We start from the raw sequence: 25,769 nt of genomic DNA, 5'->3' as shown, positions 1-25,769 counted from the left end.
CTTCAGCCTCTAGGCCAGAGGGCTGCCCTGTCCACTGGGTCTATCTTCCCAGGGCTTCTCCTTATGTATGGGAGGACCGTGCTTCCTGTTCCCTGGAAGGTAGGCTTGGCCACATGACTTCCTCTAACCAACTGAATGTGAGAAAAAGCTTTAAAACACATTGTATGGTTTTGGCATTGGTCTTCTCCCTCTGCTGTGGGTCCCGATGGGGCCTGTTTCTTCGGCCTAGACTCCCAAATGGAGAGCTACAGGGGACACTACTGCCACGTGTGAGGAACCTACATGTCACGTGACTAGGGAGCCAAACTTGGCTTCTGCAAGCGCCTGAAATTTCTCGGTTGTTTGTTATTGCAGTTTAACTTAGCAAACCATGACTATCTCAGGAGTAAGTGTCCAAAGCTATTATTTTCTAAGGGGGGGCGGGGGCACATCTAACTCATGAGAAAGCCAGAATGGGATTCCACATCTCCTGATGCCTCCTCAAAGCTGTCTTCCTCTCCTAGCACCTGCTTTAAGAAAGGAGAGACCTGGGATCCCTGGGTGGCACACCGGTTTAGCGCCTGCCTTTGGCCCAGGGCGCGATCCTGGAGACCCAGGATCGAGTCCCACATCAGGCTCCCGGTGCATGGAGCCTGCTTCTCCCTCTGCCTATGTCTCTGCCTCTCTCTCTCTCTCTCTCTGTGACTATTATAAAAAAATAAAATTTTTTAAAAAAGAAGAAAGGAGAGACCTTCTCTAAACAGTTCTGCAGACCTCCAGAGTGATTTCTGGCCACTGACTGTCTTCCCCAAGTCCACTGGTGGCAAACCATTATCCCTGCCCCCTGTAGAGCACCCTTCCAATATCCATTCAACTCTGGCCCAATTCTATCTACGATGAAGAGGAGGAGGAAAATCATCTTGGTTTCAGGGGTAACTGATCATACTGGGAGGGTCGGTGGATGTCCTCTGTGATGCACATAGGGAAGAGGTGAGGCCTGTGCAGAAGACAGCCAGAGGCAGTGGGACTCTGGTCCAGGGTGGGAGTGAGCTATGCATTCCCTCAAATCCAAGTGCTACTTCAAAATTTATCCAGCCTGAGTTCTGATCCAAAAGATAGTGCAGTACAGTGCTCACATCTCCTAACATGTCCCCTGATGTTATCTCAGGCAGTATTTGTATTTATATTACAAGAAAGCAGAGATAGTCTGCAGAGTGGTACAATGAAGAGGAAGCTAATCTCATACTAGATGTATTTGCAAAACACTATTTCTTCTTCCAGTATCAGTTCCCCTAGGAAAATCATTGGCATTTAAAATAAATAATCTGTAAAGGAAAACCTTATTTTATATGAAATGATACACAAGCCTTGATACACAGACACCAAATTGCATTTACTCTGCTCTCTCTGCATTTGACATGTGAAAAGCCAGAAGAAACGTCGAATCATCTAGGATGACTCTTTAACAGGCATCTATTAAAGTGATCTTTTGAAGAGACAATAAACACATACTATATAACCATATTATCTTTCCTTTCATGTAAAGCATTAAGTTAGAAGGGACATTGAAAGGTCATGTAGTTCACAGCCCTGCAAAATGCATCAACTGTTTTTATTCTCAGAAACGGTCAACCAGTAGTCTTTATTTCTAGCTATGGAAGCTCTGTTTTAAAATAAATCCAAAGAGGTGCCTGGGTCGCTCAGTGGTTGAGCATCTGTCTTCAGCTCAGGACATGATCCCGGGGTCCTGGGATAGAGTCCTGCCTCAGGCTCCCTGGAGAGAGCCTGCTTCTCCCTCTGCCTGTGTCTCTGCCTCACTCTCTCTCTCTGTCTCTCATGAATAAATAAAATAAAATAAATCTAAAAAAATAGAATAAAATAAAATAAATTCAAGCATTTCAATATCTTCCTTTGATTTCACTGGAACTGGATGCAAAGTTTTGCAGAACGTTGTGTGTACTGCTACGTTAATGGAATACTCATGGGTAGAAATAATACAATTGAAATCCAAAGTCCTGGTCTATGGGTAGAGAAGAACCCGGTACCCACAGCAGGGAGCAGGTGGCAGACCAGGAACTGGGGAGAGTTAAGGATCCAGCTCAAATGCTCATCCAGTTCAAATGCTGAGCACAGTAGTCTCAACCCTAACGTGACATTCATGCCCTTTCAAGAAGTCTTTGGTGCATGCCTGTCATCCTGACAGATTTATAGGAGGTCCCCCAGCAGCAGGGAGAAAACGAAAACCCTGACACTTCTTGATATCCAGAAGGGAAGAAAGAAACGTGTCCCTGTCCTCCTCCTCCCCGCGGGCCCGCCCCTTCCATTCCCCCCTTGTCCCCCCTCGCCCTCCCCCCCACTCCGCAGATCAAAGAGGAACCTGCAGGAACTTAGCAGAGCCTGGCTGCTCTGGGGAGGCTCTCAGAACTTGCTGGGCGCGTTGACAACACTGATGCTCCTGCTGGTAGCACCTGGCTGTCCTTGGACCGAACAGGAAAGCAGGGGAGCTTTGGCCTATTTCCCCATGACGTGAGGGAGAACAGTGCCCTAGTATGTAACATACAGAAGCCAAACAAGGTTTGGGGCCGGCAAAACCCATCCCATAGAATCAGTTCACGCTCAGCTGTGTGGAGGACACTTCCTCCTGAGTTATGGGGCACAGGGTGGAGGGGAAGGGTGGGAAGAAAGGTCCTTCTTTCTTGTGGCCTGTTTGACCACGGTGTCTGTAAAGCTGGCTGAGGAAGCAGGTGTCTGCTCTCCGCTCACCTCTGGGGCTTGGCGACCATGACCCTACGGCTCAGCGACTCAGCCGATGCACACACATTACTCTTCATCACAATAAACAATACCAAAAGCCTTCACTCTCCTGTGTTAAATGGAAGTTACTATTCTTTTAAAAGCAATAGCAACAACACCAACAAAGCCATAAACTTTTATAGGAAATAAGAATATACATTAACAAGAATCTCCGCTCTCAAGAAAACACTACATTATCATCTGCCAACTTCCTATGAAGTTTCCCGATGGGAGGGGAAGCTGATGATTTACGGTGCACAGTAAAGAACATTGCTTTTGGAGCTGTTTTCACCTGGGTTCTGTATTCTCTGCAGAAACAAAAAGGAAACCTTAAATTGGATTTCTGACACTGGCTGAGTGTTTTCAGCCTAAAAACTACTGAGTAGATTAATTCCAAACCGGGGCAGCAGAAGCACGATACCGCTGAGAAGTGGCTGTTTCTGCAGGCTGCACCCGGACCCCCAGGGCCTTCCTCGGCCCCCTGTTCACCCTCCCTGGCTCCGCCTCAGCCCAGCAGCCACTCTGCACTCCCTGCCCGGCTGAGAAACGTGGGTGCATGGTCCTAGATCTACAAGTCTGAGGAAGGATGCCCAGCAGAGGCGATCCCCATTCCTGGCTTCTTGCACATTCCCAGAAATACTGTGGGCATATACAGGGACATGTATGTAGTCACCTCCTCTGAAACTGAAGACACTCAGCTTTATTAACAATATAAGGGATCCCTGGGTGGCTCAGCGGTTTAGCGCCTGCCTTTGGCCCAGGGCGCGATCCTGGAGACTGAGGATCGAATCCCACATGGGCTCCTGGTGCATGGAGCCTGCTTCTCCCTCTGCCTGTGTCTCTGCCTCTCTCTCTCTCTCTCTCTGTGTGACTATCATAAATAAATAAAAATTAAAAAAAAAATCTAAAAAAAAAACCAATGTAATTCCTTTCCTTCTTGGCTTTTGCTACATTGCTACTTCTACTGAAGTGCCAGTCACTTTGCCACATTCTCGAGGTCAGTGGCATCTGTCCTAGTCTCCTATTGCTACCACCCCAAATGACACCAGTGTCCGTGTAGATGCACAGCACAGTGAACACTACGATCTGTGGCCCCTGTCTCCTCTCTTCTGTGCCCTCCTCTATCAGCTCCTTCTTCATCCAAAATCTTAAAGGCCTGGTGTGCTCTGTGCCATGACCTCCAGAATCTCAGCTGCCCTGTCTTTAACCTCGGTGAGCCCTCTAGACACTTGATCCCCCCACATTACCAGCCTCTATGGACCTTGGTGGCTGTCAGGCCTCTGTGGTCAGTACTCCTTCCCCACACCCCTGTCCCGTGGCACCCACACTGCAGAGCCCTGTTCTCGAGCAATCCCATTCTTCTTCAACACCTAGATCTCTTCATCTGGATTTCTGCTGCAGGAAAATGGCTGGCCCAGCACACCATGTTGGCTTTATTTCTTCTGTCTTGGCACCCCTTTCCCCTAGTTATCTGTCCGTGCAACCAGTAAACAACTTTTGGGTCTCTTTGTCATCTTAAAACTATTTTTTGACTCAAACTCCTCTCTAGATATCATTTATTTAAATTTGCCTCCCTTCACACTCAAGCTTTTTGAAATAATAGTTTACACTTGGTGTTGACTACAGTGTTGGTCCACTCTTCATCCCGTGGCCTGGTTCTTCTTCCATCAGGCCAATGAAAAGCCTTTGCTTTACCTGCCACCTTTCTAACATTTAACGTTGTTGATGATGCCCTCCATAATCATTTCTTCCCTTGGCTTTTGTGATACCATGCTCTGGTGTCTACCTTTTATTTCACCATGTATTTCTTTTCTGGATTCCTATATTTTCATGTCTTTTAAAATACTAGTGTTTTCCAGGCCTCTGATACTTAATACTGGCACCTGAGAAAACTCATTGAATTTTCTGGCTTCCACAATAATTTATACATGAATGATGCCTGACTCCATATGCCAGGCCAAGAAACCTATGCTGAGAATTAGATCACATTCTCTCTGCCCCTGCCCACCACCCCTCAATGGATGTCCATAAGCTCTTCAAACTCATCATGTCCAAAATGGTGTTACTCATCAATATTCCCACAAAACCTGCTCATTGTCCTGTATCCCGTTCTAGAAAAATACAACCATCTTCACCTAACCATGTATTTCATATACCTCGGCGTTATGCTGAAATATTGCCCAATTAGTTACTAATTGGACTAATTCTTCAGATCATAATTTATTAATCCTTTAAAGTCATGTCTTCTACTCTAAGTTAGAAGTTTATCACATCTCTTGTGGATTTCTATGATAGCTCCCTAACTAGTTTTTCTTTATTCATATCCACCTGCAGTCTAACCTCTGCTGGCCTGTCATATCAGTTGTTAAAAGTAAAATCAAAACAAAAAGTGCTACACCACCCATGCAACTCCCAAGTCCAAATTCCTCAAAGGTTCTCAATAGCCTGCCATCCTTTGATGAGCACATCACAACCCTCAGTATCTGGTTCTTCTTCCTCTGCAACATGATTTCCAGCTAGTCACTCATATTTGTCTGGGGCCTCAGAATTATTTCATGCTTTATCAGCCCTTTTACATGTGCAGAGATGACTCTCTGCTTGGAAAGCTCCCCCAACTCTTTCCCTTTAGCTAACTTTGCATTGTCATCTAGCACACAAATAAAACCACTTCCTTTGAGAAGCACGATCAAGTCTGATGTAGATGCTGCCTCTTCTGTGTTCCCAGAGTACAGAGAGACTTACAATGTACTTTTAATTGACTTTCATGTGTCCACAGGAGCTAATCTAGTGCCTGGAACACATCAGAATCTCCATCAAGACTTGAAAAATGAGTGAGTTCCAAAGGCATGATGTGACACTTGTCCTTCTCACATTCTTAATGAAGATCCATTATCTATGAAATGGGAATTTGGTTAGTAAGTTTAGAGATCATATTTTCAAGTGGCCAACTCATTTTTAAGCTATTTTTATTCATAAAGGTGGCTTAACATTAAATGTCAGCTTAGGGGTTAATGATTGTTTCTGTTCGTAAACAATTCTAAATATATGACAACTAAAGGTTTTATAAAGTCACTTTCTTGGCAGCAAGACAGCAGCTGACATTTAGATTTATCTCCAAAAGTGTTTTTCTTCTTAGCAAACTATTGACGCACTGCCCTTAACATGAATGCTTCTGAAGGTGGGGTAGCAGGTGACTAATTAATTTAAGGCCATGTGAAAGGACTATTTTCTCTATACTTCTGTCCTTTGACAGCAGAGCTACTCCTTCAGGAGATTTTTAGTATTGAAATTCAAGATATTGCAAAGGTTCTCATAGATTTAACTCTGCTAACAAGGTAAAGGTCTTTTAAAAAATGTATTCACTACATATAACTGGTTTCTTTTAAGGCAAAAAATATATAGATTTAGGTAGCAATAAAATAGTAAGACAAAACAAGAACCAGTTTTCAAAATAATGTTAATTCTGGAACTTGAGAACTCTAAAATTGAAATGTGAAAAGGCAAGATTATTTCAAAAAACAGGAAACATTGACATTAAAAAGTAAAAAAAAAAAAAAGTCTTAAGAATTTAAAAGGAGAGTTTCCCTGACGTTGATGATCATGCTTAATCAATTTGAAAGAGAACAAAAATAGCTGTGCTAATTATAGACACTATACATTTCAGAGGAATTAAATTATCTACCTGACAAAGGTCCTTCAGTAACTTGGCTACCTTGCATAATGTACATCGATAGGGTTCTTGTAGGGGGAAGAGTTAGCAGTGTATATCAGATATTCTTTATACAGAAACGGTAATATTGTGTTAGATATAGAACATCTCAAACTTGGAAGAACACAGACATTAGTGAAATCAACTCTAAATATCAGTCATTGACACCAAGTTCCTATTATATCATATGTAACATGGAATGAATAAGTCTTTATGAAAAGTCGGTATGACTTCTTTGGCATCACTGAGTCTAAGATTGTAATTACTCTCCTTGAAATTTTAAAGGAGGGAGTTCCACTGCGAAATACAGCAAGTGGTAAGAAGCTATGGTGGGAACTGCTGAGATATTTCAAAGGCGTCAAAACACAAGAGTGCCAGGGTTTGAAACTAGGAATCACTGTTGGTCCATGTGGTGCACTGATAAGATGGGAATTGGATTACCAAACCATTTTTTGAGTGCTTTAATATAAGAGGTTGACAAGCTAGTGGGAATTCAGAAAAGAGCTGATTGATTAACAGACTAAGGAAAATGATTTGTGAGACCAGATTATAAAAACTAAATATACTGTTCATCGACAAAGGAATTAGGTACTCAATGTAGACTACATATAAATTTTTTCAGAGAGTTATTTAGGAGGATATGATACACATTTCCAGAATTCAAAATGCATTGCCACAAAGGGGAAGAATTGTTTACAATACTCCCTGGGGGCAGTAACCATGAGTCTGGGTGTGAAATTGAATCACAGAAAATGTAGGCTCCGGATCTATAGTTTTCCCGATAGCTAGATCTATTAAATTGTGGAATGGCCTCACAGTGGACATGGTGGAAAAGGAATGCCCTAAGTCATTTCACACCAGAGTGGACAAAGTATTCAAAGATATACCTTTGGAAAGAAATCTCTCTGACTGCTATGATGGGCAGATAGAATAATGAATGACCCACTCTGGCTTTCCATTTGTGCTTTTAGAAATGTTATGTGTTTTTCACTGGGCATCTGTCTTCTATTGTGAGTCCTATCCCAGCTTTAGTTTCATGTTTATTATTTCAATATCTTTTGATTTTATTGTTTTAAAAGGCCTCTCATTTGTAAACCCTTTGGTTTGCCTGGATTATATTCTACGAAAATCACACTTACAAGTTAACATCCTGAGCTCTCTATAAGGAAACCACTTGGAGGATAAAGCAATTACCAGTTACAATTTTATACTTGGAAGTGTATACATCTAGTCATTACTTGAAAGTGTATACATCTAGTCATAAACTCATTGTCTTTGAAAGCTGATGAGAGAGCAGAAAGGAGTTTTCTTATAGTTTTCTTATTTTATCTATTGATGTCAACCTTGGAGTAGAATCTTTTATGATTAAGCCATTTTTACATGCTTTATAAAACCCCAATCCTTTTGCTTATGGGCATTTATTAACTAATTCATATGACAATTTATGGAAAATGGATAGACAATGGATTAAAAAGAAGAGATATTTGGTACCTTTCACACATTGAAAATAGCTACTTAATCATTTATGTTAATCTCAGTTATGCATATATTTATATCTCCTACAACTCTTGGTTATGTAAAAATACATTGTACATTTCAAACATATGCCAAAGAAATGAGAAACAAGTACATTATCTTTGTGTCAATACTGCATCTCATGTGTGAGGTCCATTGGAATTTATTAAGGAATTCTCTCACAGTAAAGCTATTTCTTATGTCACAGACATTATGGCTAAAGTAATGCTTACCACAATTCCAGGTTCTTTTTTATATCAGTTTCAGACTGCCTATTTTGGGAATACTTGCAGGGTGAATATATGGCATAAAGTATGCTCACAGTGAAGAGGGTCACAGAAGTGAAGAAATGGTGAAAGGAGGTTGTGGTTTGTGTGAATCTCCCCAACTTTCTCTAACATCACCTAACCCCTCCCCTTCCTGCCTTTTACATCCTAATAGGTCCTCTGCTTCTTCCATTTATCCTCAAAGCCCTGTCTCTAAAATACTCCAGGAAATCATGAAGGTAGCTTTGGGCAGTAAAATGCATAGAAAGGCTCAGAGTAGAATTTCTCAAACTCAGCACTACTGACACTTTGAGCTGGATAATTTTTTGCTGGGTCCAAGGAAGGAGGTGACCTGTACATTGTAGAATATTGACCAGAACTGCTGGTCTCTACTTACTAGATTCCAGTGGATTCCTCCCACGACCCCTGCTAGTTGTGACAACCAAGATATTTGTCTAATATTTCCAGATATTGTCTAATATCTTGGGGTTGGGAGGGGAAGAGACCACCCCTGGTTGAGAACCACTGCTAGAGCAAGGTGGGCAAAGGTGGGAGGAGCCAATGGTCGCACTTGCCTTTTGGTTCTTCTTCTTTTACACCTCCAGGGTTCTATGGAGAAGGCTGTTGCAAGAAGACGAGGCTGGAAGTGGTTACCGAAAACAAACCGTCAAGATCCAGGGCCATGTGGTATTAGGGAATGAGATTCTGAAGCTCTGTTTTGTGAAAACTCAACAATAGGTATAGCAGGCTAATGTACAGCCTCCTAAGAAGAGCACTCTATACCCCCTTTCTGAGAATGTCCTAGGCACAGGTTCATATCTAATTCTATGGACCAATGACAGCAGGTAAAACAAGATGGCTTAAGACATACACACTTAGAGTGAGAAGCCCACTATCTAGGAGTATAAATGTGCATATTCTTCCATTTATTTCAGGGACTACATGCGACATGGGGACGCTGTATGGAGAATTGTAAAGGTTGCTTCCAATTTCTGTCTGTGAAGCTTCAATGAACTGGCTAGTGTCAAAAGAAATGGTTATGAAAGTCTGGCAATAACAATTCATTCATTAGAATAGACACAGAGTGTCAACAACATGCCAGGTGCTTTGCCAAAGGGTTGGCATACAGAAATCAGTAAAACAGGCTCCTTGCCTCTGTGAAACTTGAGGGTTAGGTTAACACGTACACAAGTGTCACAAATGGTCTTAGGTGCTAACTGGAAGAAGATAAGTCCTGTGTAGGCAGGAGGAAGTGGTCACTCCTGATGGGGGAGGGAGAAGAGGACTATCTGAAGAGGGTGCTTGGAGAAGAGTGCTGATGAATCCGAAGTAGGCGAAAATCCTGCCCACCCACTGTGAGTCAGCGTCTGCTCCAGCACATACTACCTGCAGTCTTTACAAGGTAACACTTTATGAGAAGGCTCAAGTTGGGAGTCTGGAAGTTTCCCTGACGGCCCAGCACTGAGCAGTAGTGAGTCTGCATTCAAATCTCAGAGCCTTTCCAGAGCATTCCTTAAGCAAAAGAAGTGTAGGTTCACTCACAGAGGCTGTGGACATGCCACAACTCTTCTTAGAAATCTGTAGTGCTCAGTGTGGCTGGAGACCCAGGGAGAGATAAGCCAGGCTAATGCTAAGGAATGGAAAATGGTCTGCTGCTATGCTAGGGTTTGGAGGCTGTCATAGGCAAGGGGAACCCCTGAAAGGTCTAAAGTAAAGGAGTGGCCCATTTGTTTGGATTTGAGACTCAGATCTCTTAGGCTGATGTGGAGAGAAAGGAGGGGCTCAGTGCCAATCCAACAGGCAGAGGAACAAGGAAGAAAAGAGATTCTTGGGTGCTGCTCAAGGAAGAGACCACAGTCACCACATAGGCAGAGTGATGGAAAAAAGAGAGATAAAGTGGCTCACAGAGAAAGAGTTAGGGAGTTAAAAAGGGAGCTGCACTTTTCAAAAGACAAAGAGAAAAGATGATGTCTATACCCTCACTCTCAATGTTTTCCTCTGCTGCCCAACCACACGGGGACAAAACAGGGTATGACCTTGGTGGGACAGGAGCCAGCTGGGGGGGGGGGCCTCCCCTCCCCAAGGTGCTGCCACTGCCACCCACAGAGGGAATGTGGCCTCCCCAAGAGGGACTACACCACACTCCTCTGCATGTCCTCCATCATCTCTGTTCCACCCTTGCTGATGATGCTGTCAACTGTTGTCTGAATTTCTCTTCAAAAGCTGACCAGGTCCCCTGAGTCCCCCAAAGTCCCAAGCACACAGCAGGTCCCCTTAATTCTTTGCAGGATCTGCTACTTCCAACCCCTCCTGGTAGTTACAGCATCTGAGTCTACACAGATGCATCAAATAATGCGTGTATTCCTTCGCTCCATTTTGATATTTGCATTCAAATATACCACATCTAGGGGCGCGTGGGGCTCTGTCGATGAAGCATCTGCCTTCAGCTCAGCTCATGATCCCTGCTTGAATCTAGAAATGAAGCTTGGTGGCAGACGTCTCCACCCAGAAAATCAGGGCAAGACTGGAAGAACCAATTATCACTTATTATGTATTTGAGGATAATGGGATACATTCTGTATAAAGATTTTTCTTTTCCTTTGAACACGTGATTGCTGAGACCACCAGTCTAAAGACGACGAGAAAGGAGTCATTCAAACCTGAAGTGTGTCCAGAAGCAGGGTTTATCCAATCATGAGAATAGAGAAGAAAAAAAAAAAAGGCCAATAGTATACATGAACAAGACAAACTCACACAGGAGATGCTGGGGGATGGCCCTGCTGCAGGCTCCCAAAACATTATCATAATGTGTGGCATTCTAAAGGCCAACACCGAGCAAACAAACAGGCACTCTTAAGTCTATCTTCTTTGTCATTACAAAAATGTTTTAAACAGCAAAACAGGAGAGATGTTCTCTTGACTGAAGGTCAGGACAATGGTATCTTCAAAAGGAAATCCGATTTACTGGGACGCCTGCGTGGCTCAGTGGTTGAGCATCTGCCTTCAGCTCAGGGAGTGATCCTGGGGTCCTGGGATGGTGTCCCACATTGGGCTCCCTGCAGGTAGCCTGCTCCCCACTCTGCCTATGTCTCTGCCTCTCTCTCTGGGACTCTCATGAATAAATAAATAAAATCTTTTTTAAAAAATCTGGTTTACTGACAGAAGACGGGCAGGGAATGGGGATGGCCTTTATAAGGTAACAGAGATGCTTTGTTGTCTTTCCCGTGATTGTCTCACAACACAAATACTGTCTTTTAAAGTGGCTCCTCTCCTAATGCCTCCACAAGGAAAGTTAACTATGGAAGGTATGAACCAGCATGCTGTTTGATTTGAAGATAGTGTGGAATGAAGAGAACTAATTAATTAAGAGGTCTCTTTGTATGGGGCTGACACAGATTCACATTGATGCAAAGTGTGAATTAAATAACAGGAACACTAGAGCTGTTTAGTGGTATTGGGCAGCACACTCTGCAGGTTGTTACAATATCTCAAAACTACATGGTGTATTTCCATTTCACAAAGTACTTTCCCACATCTTATCTCACGTCATGCTACTGTGTACTGGGTACTTAGTGGGTGTTCATGGTATGTTCCAGAAATTTACTGAACACTCGTTCATTTAGGAACTTTCACAAACACATGCAGCTTCAGCAAATGGTGAGGCGGGATAACAGACACGACGGAATGAAGGCTCGTTGTTGCCCTTGAAGTGCTTCTAGTCTCGGGACAAGAAATGTCAACATACAACCTAAGTGTTGTAGAACAGCTACGGTGAAGTCAATGCTATGAAAGTGGTGAGAGGAGCAGCAAACACGAAGTGAGGGATGGCATCATCAGAGGAAGAGTATGAAGTCTGGAGCTCCGCTTACAGATTGACCAGTCTTATCAAAGGAAATAGCTGGTAATGGGGTACCACATTAGAATCAACTGAGGAGCTTGTGTAAATCAGACTTTTGAACATCCTTTCCCTGAGATCCTGATTCAGTAAGTCTAGAGTAAATTCTGAGCACCTATACCAAAAAAAAAAAAAAAAAAAGCAAGCCTTAGGTGGTTCTAATCCAAACTCTTGAAGAGTCATTTTCTTAGAACTGGGATGCTTCACGCTGTTTAAATTCCACTCTAAGACTGAAGCCTATAATGCCTTTGGTACATTTTCTTCCTTTTAGCTTTAGGATTTATCACTTTTAAATGCAAATAACCGGGTATGGGTAATGCTTTCAGGTGTTAATCACTCAGTGACTCATTTCATACTCTCTGCTACCTGAAGGATTCCCCTCCTCTTCCTTGGGTAGGCTACCACTCCCTCTGTGACTCATTTCCTGATCACGTTTTCTTTCCATCAGACATGGTTACTTTCTCTGTTCTTCCCTCCCACAACCTCTTCTTTTGCATTTCAGTTATTGCTTATTACATCACCTCTTGCTTGACTTTATTGTTTTGAGGACAGATTTACCATCTTATTTGAATCCCCAGGACCTAGCTTGAAACCTGACATAGTGATTTAGATACACAAGAAAACATGTAGAATAAGTGAGTGACCAAATTAATTAGAGAATTCATTTAAACCTGGCCTTCAAGAAAGATCTGCTAGTGGTTTTGATTTGTGAGGAAAGAACCTTTTGGGCAGAGGTGAGATGAGGTGGAAGATAGGGTTGTAGATGAAACTGGGGACACAAAAACAAGACTTTGACATTCTGCCTACAACTGGCCTTTATTTTTTTTTACTTATTTAAATTTTTTAAATTTTTTAATTTATTTTTTTACAACTGGCCTTTAGAAACAACCATTTTATTTTCATATTGATGATAGCATATATATATATATATTTTTTTGTTACATAAGGGAAGCTCTTACAAAAGACAGAAGAAAATGGATCATTTACAGTTGTTCATTATAACTAATAAAAAAATAGGTACTGTTCTGAAATTTGAATTTAGAGCTCTTTCTTTATACCTGTGATTTTACTTCAGAAATGATTTTTTTTGGTTATGGCTCTGCATTTATAAATTATTTGTAACAATTAAAAAAAAACCTTTCCTATCTAGGTTATCCTCATGGCTATATGAAATAAGTTTCTATTACAAATTTGTATTTCTTTCTTGTCTGTTCTAGAGATATCTATCATAGAGATTAAAATTCTAGGTGGCTCAGTGTCTTTTTCTCCTTGTAAAAATAGCCAGTTTTAACATTTCATGGGGAAAAAAGTTCTAGAAGATCACACTGAGTATTCCTGGTCTTGAACATCTATATGCTTCAGAGATCTGGCTTATCTTTGAGCCAAAGGAGTACTTTAGGAGCTATTTGCACAGTGTTTTGTAGAATTAGGTGAGGAATGAACGTCTTCTTATGGCAGTGATACCAGGAACTTTACAAATCAAAATATCCTATGAAAATTAGAATTTTCATATTGAAGGTATATTTCAAGATATTTTCATGAACATTTCAAAACGGATGAAGGTGTGTATCTCAGATAGCATAATGGAAAAGACCCATTAGGGGTTTTTGACTTACTATTCCAAATCTGGCTCAGCGTATATGCAGGTTTCCAGTGAGGCACCAGAATCACATACATAACTGCTCCTAGGCCTGACCTCACTGTGAGTCCAGTAATCTCCCCAGAGTTCACCTGGTTTAACATGCTGTACACTCACTGTTGTGTTCCTCAGCCCCCCCCCCCCCCCCCCCCCAATTCATATGTTGTAGCCTAATCTCCAGTGTGATGGCACTGGGGCCTCTGGGTGGTGATTCAATCATGAATGGGATTAGTGCTTTATCAAAGCAGCTCTGGAGAGTTCCCTCACCCCTTTGGTCCTGTGATGTGATAGCAAAAAGACAGCTAACTATGAGCCAGGAAGTAAGCCCTCATCAGACAACAAATCTGCCAATGCCATGAACCTGACTTCCCAGCCTCCAAAACTCTGAAAATTAACTTTGTTTTTTGAAGCCATCCAGGCTATGGTATTCTGTTACAGCAATTCAGATGGGTTAAGACACAAGACCTCTTAACCTTGGAATACTTTATTTTATTCTAAACCTCCAAAGATATTTTGGTGGTAACAGTACTAATAACAGCTCCATGTGTTGTACATAAGGTGTACACCAAACCCATACACCTTACAGGTAATCATGCAGCAGCTTTATGATACAGGTGGATTCTTCCCAGTTAGCACATGAAGCAGCAGCACCTTGGGCAATTTAAATGTGTGTCCTAGGTCTCACAGACAATACACAGATGTGAACTGGAGTGTTTCTGATTCATATATCCTTTGTCCTGTACAGAAACCTCAAAAGAATCAAACGAATGGCTTTGGCATGTCTTAAGAGCCTAGAAAGCTCCTGAGGCCTGGGCAAAGAGCCTGAGAGTGATAGAGTAATAGGACCCCAAAGACCTTTTTGCCATCAGTAAGAAGCCCCAAGCCTTTCCAGGTTATTTAATTTCTTTGTGAGAAACAGAGGACCCAAATCCTTGTCTGCCACGATGTCACAGTTACAGGGTCCAAGGTAAGAACTGCTGAGGTTGGGCTGTTACTGATGCAATAAGATGCTCCTTGGGGCTAAAAAGACAGAAATCAGAATCAGAACACCAGCTTCTACAGTTCCCCTGACGTCTGACCCCAACAATGGCCCCCATGCATCCACTACATCTGCCCCTCCAATGCCCACTGAATCGTGCACCAAAGCAGCTAAGGTCCATTGGTGTGCTGGTATGACTGCAAATCTCTAGGGTCTTAAGTCTGGCAAAACACAGGAAATGGGTTGTTAGCACATCTTCTCTTTATGCATCTCTGAGGATTGCTTTTTATTATTTTTACTCCAAACTCTCAGATGCATCATAGGAGCTTAATGAATATACGTTGGCTTGGCTCAATTAAACATCCTGAGTCCCACTTAGAACAATACCCTGTGATAGACCTTCAGGAATAAGCCACTCCCTACCTTCAAGGAGAGTGAGATGTGTGATAAGGTTTTTATTGATTAAAAAAAAAAGACTGGAAAGAAAGGCATCAAAATATTAAATAGAGGTTATATTTGAGTGATGGGAACTGTTTTTTTCCCCCTTTTTTTGTTACTATTCTTATATTTCCCAAAGTATCTGGAATGTGTCTACATTATTTTTTGTTTGAAAAACCGTAATGTTAATAAAGACCAACAATCTGGGTGCCTGATGGGAGGGAAAATGCATATGTGGTTGAGGAGTAAGGACAGGCTGTAGTTTTGACATTGAATGCTTTGACAGAGGAGAGGAAAGCTTGGATTTTTGAAGACAGGTAGAGCTACAAATATGCAAATAAAATACCAGGGGTTAGAGGTGGAAAATCCTGAGGTATCTTGTTTACCAGGGAATAACACTGTTTGTCTGGAATGAAAAACATGTAGGGAGAAGAGAGAACTGGATGGAATATTAGCTTGGGAGCAGAACATAGAAGGCTCTCAGTATCAGAATGGGGTGAGAATGGACCTGAGATTCATAGGAAATAAGAAGTCATTCACCAGTTTTCAGCTGGAAAATGATGTGGTCACAGCTCTCCCTTTAGCAGGCAAATATGTTCAGGACAGATTGAAGGTAAGGGAGACAGAACAATCTGAAAGTGATCAGCAGGACCCATCCAGGAAGCAATGATTACTTGATTATTTATTCATGTATCTCTCTCTTTCAGAGGTGGTTCTATGCCTTTTTAATCTCGCTTTTTGATTTTTTTTTTTTTTTTTTGCCTGCCTGCCTGACTCCATTTTCAATGGCAAAATAAGGAAAGAGTCATTTTGAATCTGTAGCTCAATATTTTCACAGGTGACAGAAGCAATATTGAATGGAGGCCAGCCTTAACGGGTCACATTCCCACTGATAAAGGGAACATTAAAGGTAGGTGTTTTCAAGACTAGATGAGTCCTGTCTATATGATTAATTTCTAATTCCTTTGTTCAGCTGGGAGAGGAGACTGAGTTTCCCTAAAGATCCAGAAATCTTCACCTTCCCAAAGTGGCTGATCCTACAGAGAGGGAGCAGCTCAACCAGCTCTCCTCAGAACCAGGAGCTGGCTGGGACTGAGTTCCCAAGGACTGTTACCAAAATGACAAAAGCATAAATCATGTGGGTTTGGCCGCTTCTTGGAGCACACAGCCCTCTCTGCTAGCTCTTCTGTGGGGAAATCCTTCTGTCGGTATTCCTGCCTCACTTCACAGATATGGGGGCATCAACAAACATTTTCGGTCTCTATCATCACACATTTCTTCCTTTTATCACTTCTATCCTCCTGTTTTTCCTCCACCACATTCCCTTCCCCCATTTCTCTCTTGGGCTGTCTGCCTTTGACTCCAACCATCGGGAAAGGTCTCAGCTCCCTCCACTTCCTGGCACATCTGCTATGCAAGGTGGGCTTGCAGTCTGCCATCCATATTGGCTGTCCTGCCTGTTTGTGACTATTTGTGACCAGACCTATGATCTTCCATGCAGTAGGAGGGCCATGTAAGCATACCCCAAACTCTTCTACAGACTCCTCGAAATAGCCCCTGGCTGTGAATTTACATTGTAGGAGTAGCACACTGACTCTGGCTTTGGGTCCCTGGCAAGTTCTCTATTCTAGTTTTACAAAAGCGTCTTGAGCTTTGGCATTTCTTGGACCACCATTAATAAAGCCGCTATTTTGGTCATTTTTTGGCTTCTTGTCTCTCTTTTCTACTGGCTAGAATAAAGAAAGTATAATAGGTGGTCAGCAACTGTAACCTCCAATGCTTTGAATGAACTCATCAGGTTATTCTGAAATGCCTTGCATTTAGGCAATTCCCTCTTCCGGGGTGATTCCCCTGTCTCGGTCCAATGGAGGGGAACAGAATATATGAATATGATCCCAGGATATGTCTCTTTGGCATAAAGAGTTTTTTGAGCTGAAGCTAGTTGAGACACAGGCAAGCTCCCTGCTCTGTGCCTAGAAGCAGGATACACATCTGTGAAGGGGTCCCCATGCCATTCTCTACCAGGAGGGACAGAAGTTAATCACCAGGGACAACTCTGGACCCTCACCAGCCTGGACGGATGCCAGTGTACAGAGCAAACTGACTGCCTGGCCCTGGCTTCCAGTAGACCCACCATGTATTTGCCTTCCCACTGTCGGCTGCCTTGCAAACTCAAAGTCCTTTTCCTTCATCTTGTCACCTCTCTGAAAATGCACTGTTCATAAGATGTCATCTAAACCCCAGTTACAGCCACCCCTCCTTAGTTACTTATCATTGAGTGCTCCCCCAGGTACGTGAGATGCATGTGTTCATAAACTCGTTTTTCTCTTGCTGTTCTGTCTTCTGTGTGTCTACTCTGCAGAGAACCTGGGAGGTCAGAGGGTTAAATATTTCTCTTCTTCTCTTTCACCAGCAACCCCCAAGGGCATGAAGTTAAGCACCCCTCCTCCCTGTGGACCCTGGATGTCCCACACAAATTTCGTCACCTATGCCCACTGCTTTATAATCATGTGCCTTCCTCCCTCACAGAAATATCACTTTCTTCTTATTATCCACAGTAAGTTCTCAGAAATATTTGTTGAATTTATAAGTGAACATTAGGTAGAGATATTTTTTAGAGGTTCGCTTCATAGCTTTTTAAGAAAGAAATAGTGCTCTGTTTTAAGCCTATCTTAAATATGCAAGCCTTTTCTAATATCGTTGAATAGCTTTTTCATTTTTTTCTCTTTTTCTCCAGCTACCAAAATATTAGTGCATCAAAGAGCATGGTTATAGAGCAAAAGTTATAGGTATATAAAGAGGCACAGTCCTTTAAAGTTACTACAACTTTCATGTTCTCAAGGACGAAAGTTTACTTTGTAGTCTGCTCGCAGAATTAAACCCTAGATAAACAGGATGCTGGACTCTTCAAGTGTCATTAGGCTGCCTGTCTCCCTCTCAAAGCTGGAAATGTGTTTACTCAGCACACAAGGAGTCATCTGCTCATGTGATTAGCACATGGGGTTTATGAGGAAAATTAATTACAATAGTCAAGGATTGATTCAAATACTATGTTAGAAATGACTAGTCAACATGGAAGAAAACTTTCCCGAAATCAGAAAACACCCGTGGACAATATGTGTGGGGCTCTAAGCTGCCTCTATGGACCATGGGACACCATAGAGGAGATGTGAGGGGAGTTTATGTACGATTTTAGATACATTTTTCTGTGGAGGGTTACAGCTTTCATACCTCATGGAGAGCACCCATGTGTGAGCGCTCTGACCACAGGGAAACCCATAACCTGTCCATGTTTACTGTCACATTTGTAGAGTTACATAATCTATGTTCCTTGCTTCCCTTGTAAAATAAGAGGGTTGACCTAAGTACTAGATCTCAAGGATACTGCAGCTCTATTCTTGAAACCAGCCTTCGTGCAATGCATGGTTTCATAGCAACAGATTAATTACGATGTGGCAGGGCCTAAATGGAACACTTCATATGTTTAATCCTCACAGTGACCCACAGGGTTGGATGCTGTTACCTCCTCCTCATCATCAGGACTGGGCCAAATTATAAGTTCTATGAGGGCAGGAACTGTCTGTTTTATTCACTACTCTACTCCGTATGTGTCACAGTGCACGGCACATAACAAGTACTCAATAAAAAGCTGCTGAAACATGCACTGAGGCCAATGCATGACTAGCAAAAATGAACAGGATTAGGCATTAGGGCCAGATATCATGATTGCGAGATTTCATTCCACCTCACTTCTTTGTCTTCTGTTTCCTTAATCCTTTTTTTTTTTTTTATCTATGGGCTCATCTTCTGCTCCCTATACCCACCTCCGGCAGGACCTCAACTTCCCCCAGATTCCCTTCATCCACAGTTTGCTTCTGGATCTATCCGTACCCTTTGAGAAATTATCCATTGTTCTAAGATTACATTAAATTTTGCTCTTCAGTCATGAACTCGATTAAAGTCCTCATTATGTGTTCAGGTTTTAGAAAAGCAATCTGATTAAAATGATGAATTCACTTCAAAATGCTCTACGTAATTAGTGAAATTTTAGGGCATTTGTAAAATTTCAAGTAACATTTATCTATCCTTGCCTACAAAGTGATGCAACAATGAGACTCTGTCCTTAACAATGTGCATTTCAACCCACATCCACTCAAGTTCCTACTAGGCTTGCTTGCAAACTTTGCAGCCTACTATACCGACACTTACCTAGGGCTTTCAGAGCACGGATTTGTCTCACCTGCTCAGCTACCCTCCTGTTTGGTTTTCTTTTTTCTTTAAGATTTATCTGTTTATTTGAGAGAGAGAGAGAGAGAGAGAGAGAGCCCTCAACTGCACATGGAGGGGGGAGCAGCGGGAGAGTGAGAGAATCTCAAGAAGACTTCCCACTGAGTGATCCACAGCCCTGAGATTATGACCTGAGTCAAAATCAAGAGTCTGACACTCAGCTGACTGAGCCACCCAGGGACCCCTGTTCCCCTTGTTTGACCCTGACCATGCCCCTGGTTTTCTCTCTGAACCACTTTTTGTTTGAAGTCTTGTTGGGACTTTCTTTGTTATCTAGACTTAGCTGACTCTCTAAATGCTGGAACATTTGACAGAGATACACAATGAGATAAGCTGAGATGAAGATACAAAATCTTTCTTATCCTGAGAGGAGTTAGGTGCTATCCTCATTCCCTCTCTTATGTCTGCTCCCTTCCAGCAGCCTGAATTCCAAGACACCAAGAGAATTATTACTGTCAAAGGAAAGAGGTCTTCTCTTTTCTGTTTCAGGGTCTTATTATTTGCTGTTCTTTTGCTCAAAGCACTTCTGCCATGGCTTCTTGTGGGTACCTCCTGCAAACCTTCCAGGCACAATTTCACACCCACAGACCTTCCTTGACATGCTAGCCAGACTGGGCTCCTCCCCTCATCACTCTCCATTATACTACTCACTTATCTTCTTTCCTGCTTTTACTGAACTTCAAGTAATTTGTTTGTAAATATATACTGACTTCCCTATTTACTTATGTGTTTATTGTCTGTTCTTTCTGCTGCCATGTGAGATCCTGAGGGCAGAGACTCTGCCTGTATTTTTCACTACTGTGTCCCCAGGGCACTGGGCTGAGCCAGGTCTAGCTCACAGTAGGCATTTAATGAACATCACAGCTTTTATAGCACCAAACCTCCAGGACGGTATATTCATAAGGAAGAAACTGATGGAGACAGCTCCTCTGTGATCACCACCCTGACCTTGACTGTCCTTGGCTTCACACACAGTCCTGGCTGTATGGCCAGAGCACCAATAGATGTTCAGAATGTCCAGCAATGTTTATGACTGTGAAAATTAAGACATAATTTCCACACATTTTACAAATAAAGTGAATAGGGTTCTTCACTCTCCAGCTTTGTCTGAGATTTCAACTTTGGGTAATCAGGAATGAACTCCCCACACGATTAGTTTGTTTTTGTTCAACCAATGGGTTAAGTTTTAGATGAACAAAATTGGAATCTGCAAAAGTTGTTGTAATTGAGAATCTTATTCAACTCCCTTGGTTTTATTCCTCTGTTTTCTTCTCTTCCTCCTCTTATTTTTTCCCTTTATCCTTTTCTTCTTCTATTTGAAATATTATTTAAAATATAAAATCATGTTTCAAACAAAATTATAACACATGAACTACTCCTAACTAAAAGTAAGTGATCTGGATCTTAACCATTACTTTCCTACCTTTTGCTGGAATGAAAAATTGACTACAGATGTATCCTGGACTTGGTATTCCAAACACGTTATGAGCACAGATCATGTAAATTTGCTTCCATTGCACAGGGCTCTAATGGTCCTGGACACTTGACATTAATAGCCTCAGGAAAGTCCTTTACACCTGGAATGTCATGGAGGTATGAGGAAGAAAGAGGTTCCATGGGAAGAAGAGAGATGAAAAGGTAGAGATGAGAAGGGAGGTGGTAGGGACCTAACCAGATGGCTACCTGTCATCTTCTGAGACCACTCTGTCCCCTCAGGATCTATTCTCAAGCTCAAATTTTCCTAGAACCTATCATGCCTTAAGGTAGGGATTGCAAAGCAGCTGCACTCAAACCTTCGAAGTTTTGTGGGTCTGAGTAACATTATAAGAATAATAATTTAGATACACCTAAAGAGGGCTTGCCATTTTTAATCTCCTTGTCTCAGTATTAGCTTATAGTTGGTCAACTTTAGGTTTTAAGCCCAGTCTCTGTAGCATATGACTTTATAAACACCTCTTTAAAGTCTCTGCAAGTACAACATAAACACAAGTAAAATGATCTTCCCAATACACTCCTCAAGCCATAGTGATCTGTCCCTGTTGAGTAAGAACCAAATGGAATAGTTTTATCCAAAGCCACACAGATGTACAGTCTATACACACCCAAAGGGTAAGCTCATTCTACCTCTTGGGATTCAGCCACCAAAGCACTTTGGCTCTAGGTGATCATATTTGGTGCCAGAAGCTTCTAGGAGCAGTAAAGGAGCCTGGAGCTTTTCCCAATGAATGCAGACCAAGCGGTCAGTAGGGAAATACACAAAGAAGTTATAATTATCCTCATTCCTAAAACCCACGACTGAATGTCCTGGTGGAGGTGAACAAGTAAGAGAGTAGAGTGATGCCAGTCTCTATGCAGACCACAGAGGCTGTTCAATAGGCCAATTACTACTGGCTAGTGAATGAGTGATGAGCCTGCACCGTAACTCCAAATGCTCCAACAGGAGAATCCACTCTTTCCCAAATCCTACCTGTACTCCTTTTCTAAAAAAAAAAAAAAAGAGTTAAGGTATTTCTACCTGACTTATGGACCATTCAATTTAGTCATAACCAAAATTTTACAAAAAGTATTTCCATTAGCAAAAAAAAAAAAAAAAATGCTTGATATTTTAAGGGAAAAGAGGTCCTCCACTAAGCCCATCCATCATCATTCCAACATGCCAAGCCTGCTTTGTCCACGAACAGCAGAGGATAGATGTATTAATGGATACATTAAAAGGAAGAAATGTAGGAAATAACAGTTCACACTTCAAATTGAATGTGGAGCAGCACTGTGTGTTTCTGATAATGTAAATCTTGCTTGATGGATTATTTTCAAATTAAAACTGGAACCAGTGTCACTTCATGCTATTTTTTCATCTATTCTGAGGTAGAATTCACTTAGTGTTTAATAACTCACTATAATGCAAAAATTAAAAAAAAAAACCAACAACCAACCACCCACATTAGATATAAAAAGCAAGATTTTCTTCCTTTCTAAATTTAACTCACAGAAGGAGAGCAAAAACACTAACTGACCCCCATCATAGCACTGTGTTCTATGATGACATCCACACATTGAAAAGGGATGGAGCCCACCTGAATGGTAATATAATGTGTTTGTCGGAAAACAAAAGGCAATACACTAGGAACACATGAAGGATTCAGGGATTTCTAAGATAACATATAGGTAAAATTATCCCAATGTCTCCCTGAGCTTAACCCATAGAGCTCAGTACTTCTGCTTCATTGCTCATTGTTCTCACTCACCACTGCTTTGTAATTGTCATCCTGACCAGATTATAAACTCTGGGGGATTCAAGAGCCTGTCTGTCCTGCTCACCTTTGTTTCTACTATACCTGTCAGAGAGTCTGACAATGAGCAGGAACTTGACAGTGTCTTGTTAATGACTGATTGAGTAAAGCAGACACCTGGTGGCGTTTAACCCAACAACTAGAATTAACTACAATGTAGATTTTGATGCAATATGAGGTTGAGCAATTTCTAATAGTCAGAACCATTTAGAGTTGGGAATGGTGGCTGGCGTGGTTGAGGAGAGGTGAGATCACATGCAAGCGTGAGTGTAACAAACAGTATGAAAACTCCTGGGTCTGGACTTAGGCTTTAGGATTTTTAAGACACTTGCTAACTCTGAGGCTCTATGATCATAACATAGACCCTTCCAAAATTTGGGTCATCACTTAAATTAGAATCATTCAGACCCTTCTCTGTGGTTGGAATTAAATAGACAAATTTTTGAACCAAAGATGGTCAACTCTCAAGTGCCTTTTTTTTTTTTTTTTTTTTTTTGCTGTACATTTATCCTACTTCAGCGAATCAAAGGTAACACTGCTTTACTATCAACTACTTTACTTTTCCTATTTACTGTGCTTCCTTTCAAAAGGTGGACCCAGGGCAGCCCCGGTGGCGCAGCGGTTTAGTGTGATCCTGGAGACCCGGAATCAAGTCCCACATCGGGCTTCCTGCATGGAACCTGCTTCTCCCTCTGCCTGTGTCTCTGCCTCTCTCTCTCTCTCTCTCTCTCAGTAAATAAATAATTCTTTAAAAAAAAAAACAAAAAAAAAAACAGAAAACAAAAACAAAAGGTGGACCCAAGGGTAGACTTAATAGCTCCACATGGTATTCCTCACTGAAGAAAGCTTCACCTTATTGGCATAAGGTAGGAACAAACCATACCCAGAATTAATAAAGTTCACCCTCCCACTACCACATTTAATCACAGAAAGCATCTCTCTACTTCATGAAACCAGTGTCTGCTTTGAATCACAGGATTTAGGCTACTTACCACAAAAGAATAATAAATCTTGAATCCAGGTTTAGCCACAAAGTAGTCATCAGACTTGAATGTTATTTTAATTTGGTTTGTTCTTGATGTTATCCTTGGGGGAACTTCCTTGTGTCCACACCACCGTCCTCTAATTATGGTACTGGTTTCAGATACATCTTCAACTTCCACAAAATCATACCTAGTTTCAGTGTGACATAAACACATTTTGATTACAGTAGACTTTGAAATGCATACTTCCACTGAGAAATTAAAACTAACATATGTGATTTCTCATGACCTACCAGCTAAAAGGAAAATTAAAGCCCACATAAATTTTTAAAGGAAAGCTAGTTTTTTGGGTTAAGTTTTTCAAATTCAAACTTCAGTAATCTGAAAGAACCCTTATGCACATTTAGCTATGAGTATTTTGAAGTCATCAATAATCAAAATGGGCCACTTTCTGAGTATGTTGCTTTTAAGGGTTTCCTAGGAAAACTAGTAACTATAGATTATAATAACTCTAACCTATTGTTATCTATTATCTTATTTTTGGAGATAAAGTTCTAATTGTATGTCCAATTATTTACTATATAAAGTTTTTCAAACAAATTCCCACTTTGAATTAATTCACCACATTCAGTGCTTCCTTAAGAAATGATCTGAACCTATACAGCATACAGAATTAGCATTATGTTACATCATCTCATTACAGAAAATAAACGGTAAAATTAATCATTATTTTCTCTTTTTGGAAGCTGTCTTATGGAAGGATCATATCATAAAATATAACAGTTATCATAATGAAAAGCATTATGACTTTGGGGAGGGATGTGCCAATAACCATTACTGGAAACATCTGGGCTGCTTAAGCCAGGGTGTGAATGAGCTGAAGACCCCAGGTTCAGCTTTGACGTTGGTCAGAGGAACACGGAATGCCAAGGTTGAGGACATGGGGAGGTCTCTCTTGGAATGTTCCATATAACCTTTCCATCGCACAATAGCACATCTTCTAGGGATCATCTACCTTATTTTCAGACACCCCAAATCTTGGGACGTTCTACCTGGTAAGCTGAACTCCCTGCCTCTCGTCTCTGGGCATCTGTGTGTACCTCTCCCCAAATGACTCAGGATGTTAAAGTCACAGAGCAGAGAGGATGGGCATGCAGGGCAAGCCATGGCCACAGCCTTGAGGCACTCTGTATTTTCTGTGACGACTTCCAAAAGGAATCAGCCTGCGAGACCTCACAGGAGAATGTGAAGAGAATCCACTAGGCACAACAGAGCTCTTAGCAGATCGGGCAAGGTAATCTACGGAGCATGTGAGCTTATCACCCCTTGCCCAACTATCCAATATTGGCATTGTGACCTCTGTTCACTGATGGTGACTTATAGGCTCTTAAGTCCTCTGCCTCAGTTTCCTTATCAGCAAAATAAGAGGTTTACACAAATATACTGGCTGGATATCTCTTGGGTGCTGTGTAAATTACTTACTTAATGTTTATATGGTGCTTGGAAGGTGAAAAGCACTCACAAAGAATCATTATTCAAGCAATAAAATACTATAGTATAAACATCAAGGAGGCTTTGGAACAGATGGTAGGAAATCAATTGCATTTCATTTTATATATAATATGTGTAAATCATAGTTACTGCACAAAGCATGAGTACACTTGCAACTTTGTTAATAATGCCATAGGTCACTTTCTTTCTTTCTTTCTTTTTTTCTTTTCTTTTTTTTTTTTTTTTTTGAAATACATCAGTGTAATTTTTACTCTGGATGAAGTTAAGAGAGCATCACTTTAATTCTTCCGAAGGGTCAGAGGCTGTGCCCTGTTCTTTCCTGTCTTCCTCTCCCCTGTCCCACCTCTGACTCCTCCACCAGCCGCCACAAATTTGGAGAAGCAACTGGATTTGATGAAGGGTCGACAATGGAAACCACCCTGGCGTCTTCTATCTTTAAGGCCTGGATGCTGCAAGAGCTCACTCCCTACGGGATCAAAATCCT

General features: G+C 41.6%; 1 protein-coding gene across 2 annotated transcripts in view; it reads right to left on the bottom strand.

The window, feature by feature from the left end:
- PDGFD (platelet derived growth factor D) overlaps positions 1-25,769 on the bottom strand; it is a 227,963-nt gene that overhangs the window by 52,144 nt on the left and 150,050 nt on the right. For both annotated transcript variants that reach the window (XM_038536340.1, XM_038536339.1), the window contains exon 3: positions 23,783-23,963. In XM_038536340.1, coding sequence (XP_038392268.1) covers positions 23,783-23,963 — 181 coding nt within the window. The remainder of the gene's footprint in view (positions 1-23,782; positions 23,964-25,769) is intronic.

The sequence above is a fragment of the Canis lupus genome, chromosome 5 (assembly GCF_011100685.1).
Source record: "Canis lupus familiaris isolate Mischka breed German Shepherd chromosome 5, alternate assembly UU_Cfam_GSD_1.0, whole genome shotgun sequence".
Lineage (NCBI taxonomy): Eukaryota > Metazoa > Chordata > Mammalia > Carnivora > Canidae > Canis > Canis lupus.
Note: the sequence above shows the minus strand (reverse complement) of the source record. Positions and strands in the feature narration are given on the sequence as shown.